General features: G+C 36.4%; 1 protein-coding gene across 1 annotated transcript; it reads right to left on the minus strand.

Annotated features, from left to right (window-relative positions):
- Nucleotides 1–937: 937 nt before the first annotated feature.
- Nucleotides 938–2,090, minus strand: LOC103487473 (uncharacterized). Its single transcript, XM_008445802.2, has 3 exons — nucleotides 1,803–2,090; nucleotides 1,493–1,718; nucleotides 938–1,308 (listed from the first exon to the last, which is right to left on the minus strand). Exons 1-3 carry the CDS (start codon nucleotides 2,088–2,090, stop codon nucleotides 938–940), a joined length of 885 nt encoding a protein of 294 aa, XP_008444024.1.
- Nucleotides 2,091–5,757: the final 3,667 nt, after the last annotated feature.

Here is a 5,757-nt window from a genome sequence, read left to right on the forward strand (position 1 = left end):
CCCGTTCTACCATCACTCGACCGGCCTGATCTACCGCCCATTATGTCCTTAGGGGACATGTTTATCCTCGGATTGCACATAGCGGGGAACTCCATGTCGAGGCCATCCTCTGTGGGGACACTATCGTAGCTGGCCGACACGTTTAAACTGATGTCTGCAAAGGTCTTCACACGGGCCTTCGTGGCTCGATCTTTTTCGAACACGTAAGACAGTGCGTCGTAATGCAGAAATGGCTTGTTTAGGAGTCCTTCTGCTATAGGGTGCGTCTGGAAAAAAACACAAAAAAAAAAAATAACAAAGCATTTAGTATTCCATAAAATCCAGTTAGTCATATAATTATGTTCATACTCTTACCCGGACCCAATGATCGAACACGTCCCTCTTAGCGATGATGCACTTGACGTCATCGTTCCAGCCAAAGCCACTATCTGCTGGGCTCCTCATCTCCGCAATGGCCTGAAACGTCTTCTTCAACAACTTTATTCGACTTTAGATGACGGTCGTCGTCAAACTGCAACCGACCATTCTCTCCCCTAACATCCTCACTAGCTGTCCTAAATAACTAGGCCGAAAGATCCCGTTGTCCAACCTCCAACCCCCCCCCCCCCACGTTAACCAAGTCCACGAGACAGTCTATTAGGCACACCTCCTCTGCATGTGTTCAGGAATGCTTTAGGCTCCTAGAAGAACTTGTCATTCTGATACAAAAAATGAATCATTACACGTCGTATACGATACATCCAATGAGTAAATATATTTTAAAAACAGAAGACATCAAACATGTTATCCAATTAAGCAGTAAGGTAATTAAACATATAGACATACATCTTTCGAAACCAAGTATCAGTACATAAAATATGAGGACGGTAAATTGAAATGAAGAGTTACATAATACAGAACGGTAAACGAAGAAGACAATAACATAAATGACACGATACTACTGATTACGCAATTGCCATTCCGTGAACATCGAGGAAGCAAGCGCATCACGCCATTCAGTCCATTCGTTTGAGGGCTCAATGTATGTGATGTCATCCCCACTAGTAGTTGCATGTGTCGAGTCACCATCGTCTTCGTCATCCAATTCGTTGATGTAAGTTATCTCCCGATTTATTAAATTATGAAGGAGACAACAAGCCATGATAGTCGGACATTGGACTTCAACTGGGTAGTAGGACTTTTCACGTAGTATTGCCCAACATCCCTTCAACAGACCGGACGCTCTTTCAATGACATTCCATGCGCTAGAATGTTTCATGTTAAAGAACTCTTTCGGTGTCTCAGGAGCATTTCCGGTACCTCGCCACTCTTGTAGATGATAACGTTGGCCCTTATAAGGCACTAGAAAACCCTTTGTATTTGGTTAACCTGCGTAGCACAGGTAGTAATACCCTGCGAGTATGTTGTTCGATTTTGTTAAGGTGGTAAATGAATACATAAAAAACAGATGACATACAAGTTTACCCAGTTAAAGTCCAAAAATATATCTCACCCTTCAGAACCTTTAGACCGTTAGGTCGAGAAAGCGCATCTCTTAAATTACGTGAGTTAGCGGCCGATCCTTCCCAACCGGCTAAAATGAAAACGAAATCCCCCTTCGTATCGCATACGCCGAGGAAATTTGTCGCCACTTCACCCTTTCGTGTGCGATACCTTGGTCTATCCACTGCTGACACGTTAACTTTGATGTACATGTCGTCAAGTGCTCCAATGCAATTCTGCAACAAATATGGAACACAGTTTCTTATTTTGCATAACTTTGAAAAGTTAGTCAAAGACACGGTAAGTTCTTTACGCCTAACCTCGAAACAATGCCACCTCATGTCTATGCATCCGCTCGTTATAGGTTGTGGTGTGGCCAATAACTCGTCATGTAGTCGAAGAACGGCCATCAACACCATGTTGAAATGTTGGGGGACTATCTCGCTCGACCTAACGAACTCCCTTTGGATCTGTCGGTTCTTCACATCGTGTGCTAGCACATGAAGGAAGAGGGCGACCATCTCCTCAACGTCCACGTGTTCAGTAGATTCTAAATCGGCCCTAGTTCGTAGTAGATGGCACAAAATTAGGAAGCAACGTCTGTCCATTCGCGTACTTTCCCAACACACTAGGTCAGACGAGTGTATCATGCGAAAGTACGTTAGTTGCCTAATCCTATGTCTTGTATTGACCGGGATGTGAGTTATGCGCTTATTATCATGCAACAGTGCCTCCAATATCAGGAGCATCTGTCGCTGTGCTATTGTGAATGCAGATACAATAGCAGTGATTTTGTGTGGGTCTATTTTTTACGTAAGTTAGAGGGGAAACCTACTAACGATGGAGGAAATTGTCATAAATCGTTATAGAAGTGTCGAATCTTATTAATTGACCAATTACATACTTCCTCATCGCTTTTTTTAAAAACTCGCTTCCATCTACACGACTATATTTAAGACAACAATTCAAAAGTATAATTTTGAACTTATTGTCCTTTATTCAATTGAAAATTTTCATCAAACATATGCAAATCAGTTTTTTTTTGTTTTTTTTCTCATAATTTCAAATACACTCGCTATGTTAGAAATATTTTTAATTCTGTATTGACTTAAAATTTTGGTTGTATGTTACTTAGTTTTAGGCCGAAATATTAAGCAAGTTCACAATTACGTATTTTGTAAAACTTTGGTATGATCGTGCATTGTATTATGAAGTGGCCATAAACTATTGTTTTCGACGGTTCATTGCTGTAAATAACAGAATGTGTCGTACAAGGTGAATTATCAAAATTTGTGGAACATGCATTAATAGAAACACATTCATAAAACATCAACGAAAACCATAGTGTAAATAAAAAAAATTAAGTTAATGTCCCTTGTACATTACAGAAGCGTGACTACGTCTTTATAATGTGTCAATGCACTTAAACATATGAAATAAAATAAAGGAACGACATAAATGTACGATAAGGACCTTTTTTTATGCAGGAGGTCGTAGGGACTGTAGAACGTTAATTTATGTCTTGCTACGTACTTCCACACACTGCAATGAAAATAATAAACATTAATTATAAATTGTTAATACAGTTTATGTGTGGGTGAAAATGTTAAAAAAAATGAAAGGGAGGTCGTCGCATACCTTTGCCTGAAGACCTACCGTCATGTAACCATAAGACATCCGAAAATGTTATAACGCACGTGCAACAATGACTTATGCAGAAAAAATCGAACACAAATAGGGAAATTTGGATTTTTTTTTTTTGCCTCAAAGGAAAGAAGTACGTTTCATATTAGGAAACTGAACTTCAAACGGAATGTCATCAAATGCGGTGATATGAAAGGCATGACACGCACAGAAATGAGGAAACCAATACACACAAAGAACATGATAAACATATGGAAGGACATACAGAAGAATTACTAAACCAATACACAGAAATAACATAATTTAATATGGAAGGATACAAAATAAGCAGTAAGCAAAAGATACGGAACGACATAAAAGACAATACGTAAATCAATACACAGAAACAACATAATTAAACAAAGAATAACCCTAAACATCCATAATAAACCGTGAGCCAATAGACGAATGGAAAAAAACACCACGAAATTGGAAAAGTATAACAGAACATAGTATTAAAAAAATTTTACAAAACGAAATACCAATGCGTACTACAAAAACAAAATAATGCTCATAATGGAGTACATAACCGGATCAAAGGACAGAAATAAGCAAAATTAATTTGTGTTAAACAGATCACATGGGAAAACCAAAAGTCATACCAAAATCGAAACCCAACAGAAAATGCATGGATATTGATGTATGACAAAAGTTTTTGGCAAATAATCATAACGAAAATAAAATCAATTTCATCAGTAACATGTAAACAGAACAGACAAGTAAGAACAACAAAGAAGTGTGTGGAAGATCGTCCTCATCATCGACAATTAGAAAAATGGATTGGAATGTATACCTTAACCCTACCATTCTCGGTTTAACTCAACTGACGATCGTGTAGCATCAACATCTCATCGAACGATCAAAATCGTACCGTCAATGGCTAATACGAGCGGCAAGGCGTACACAAACCGAAACCCCTTCAGATTCGAGCGACAAATCGAAGAGAAAAGCCATGCCTGGATCGATTTAATGAAGGAAATGGGATAAATCAAGAAAAAAAAAAGCAAAGCGTCGAAAACCATTCTCGACCCAAACAGATCGAACAGAATGGGGTTGATATGGTTGTCGACGAAATGGAAAAAATGCCAGAAAGGAGTAGATCGGAACCTTACCGATTGAACTATGGAGAAGACAAACGAAAAGAAGTATGGATTGGTGAGATGAGGGGAGAAAAAGGTGAATCGGTAATGCAAGAAAGAGATGGAGAAATCGACGGAAAGAGAAGGATTGGGAATTAATGGGGAAAGAGAAGGAAAATGGGGGGAAATTTTTAACCCATTTCCCCCCCTTTTTTCACCAAACAGGGAAATTATCCTTTCCCACTTTTTTTCACCAGAGAACCACCATGTAAAATAACAAAAATGTCCCGTCAACAACACGTGCGGAATATTTTGGTTATTGTTTGATACGCGATCATTTAGATATGGCTACAATTTGTACGCGATCGTTTAGATATGGTTTTTTTTTTTCAAAATTTGGTACACGATTTTTTAATTCTTTTGGTACACAATCGTTTAGATTTCTTTATACGACTGTTTACTTTTTTTACACGATCGTTTACTTGTTTTTACACGATCGTTTACTTTTTTCTACACAATAATTCACATTTGGCTACTCCAATTCAAATGATTTTTTTTCAAGATTCTTTATACACGATCTATTATTTTTTTTACACGATCGTTTACTTTTTTTAAACGATCGTTTACATTGGCTACTCCAATCTAAATGATTTTTTTTTCAAGATTCATTATGCACAATCTTTTAGTTTTTTTACACGATCGTTTACTTTTTTTTACACGATCGTTTACTTTTTTCTACACGATCATTTACATTTGGCTACTCCAATTCAAATGATATTTTTTCAATATTCTTTATATACGATCTTTTATTTTTTTTACACGATCGTTTACTTTTTTCAACGATCGTTTACATTGGCTACTTCAATCTAAATGATTTTTTTTTCAAGATTCTTAATGCACAATCTTTTAGTTTTTGTACACGATCGTTTGCTTTTTTTTTACACGATCGTTTACTTTTTTTTACATGATCGTTTACTTTTTTCTACACAATCGTTTTCATTTGGCTACTCCAATTCAAATGATTTTTGTTCAAGATTCTTTATATACGATCTTTTAATTTTTTTACACGATCGTTTACTTTTTTTAAACGATCGTTTACATTGGCTACTCCAATCTAAATGATTTTTTTTCAAGATTCTTTATACACAATCTTTTAATTTTTTTACACGATCGTTTACTTTTTTTTACACGATCATTTACATTTGGCTACTCTAATTCAAATGATTTTTTTTCAAGATTTTTTATACACGATCTTTTATTTTTCTTGCACGATTGTTTACTTTTTTACACGATAGTTTACATTTGGCTACTCCAATTTAAATGATTTGTTTTCAATATTCTTTATACACGATCTTTTAGATTTTGCTATTTTTTGTACACGATGTAAAAAAAAGAAAAGAAGAAAAACGATGGAAAGAAATCACAGCAAAAAAAGAAGAGGAAAAGTAGAAAGACGATGGAAAAACAAAAAAAAGGTGGAAAAGAAGAAAAATGATGGAAAGATTAAACGATG

This window comes from Cucumis melo, chromosome 2 (assembly GCF_025177605.1).
Source record: "Cucumis melo cultivar AY chromosome 2, USDA_Cmelo_AY_1.0, whole genome shotgun sequence".
Lineage (NCBI taxonomy): Eukaryota > Viridiplantae > Streptophyta > Magnoliopsida > Cucurbitales > Cucurbitaceae > Cucumis > Cucumis melo.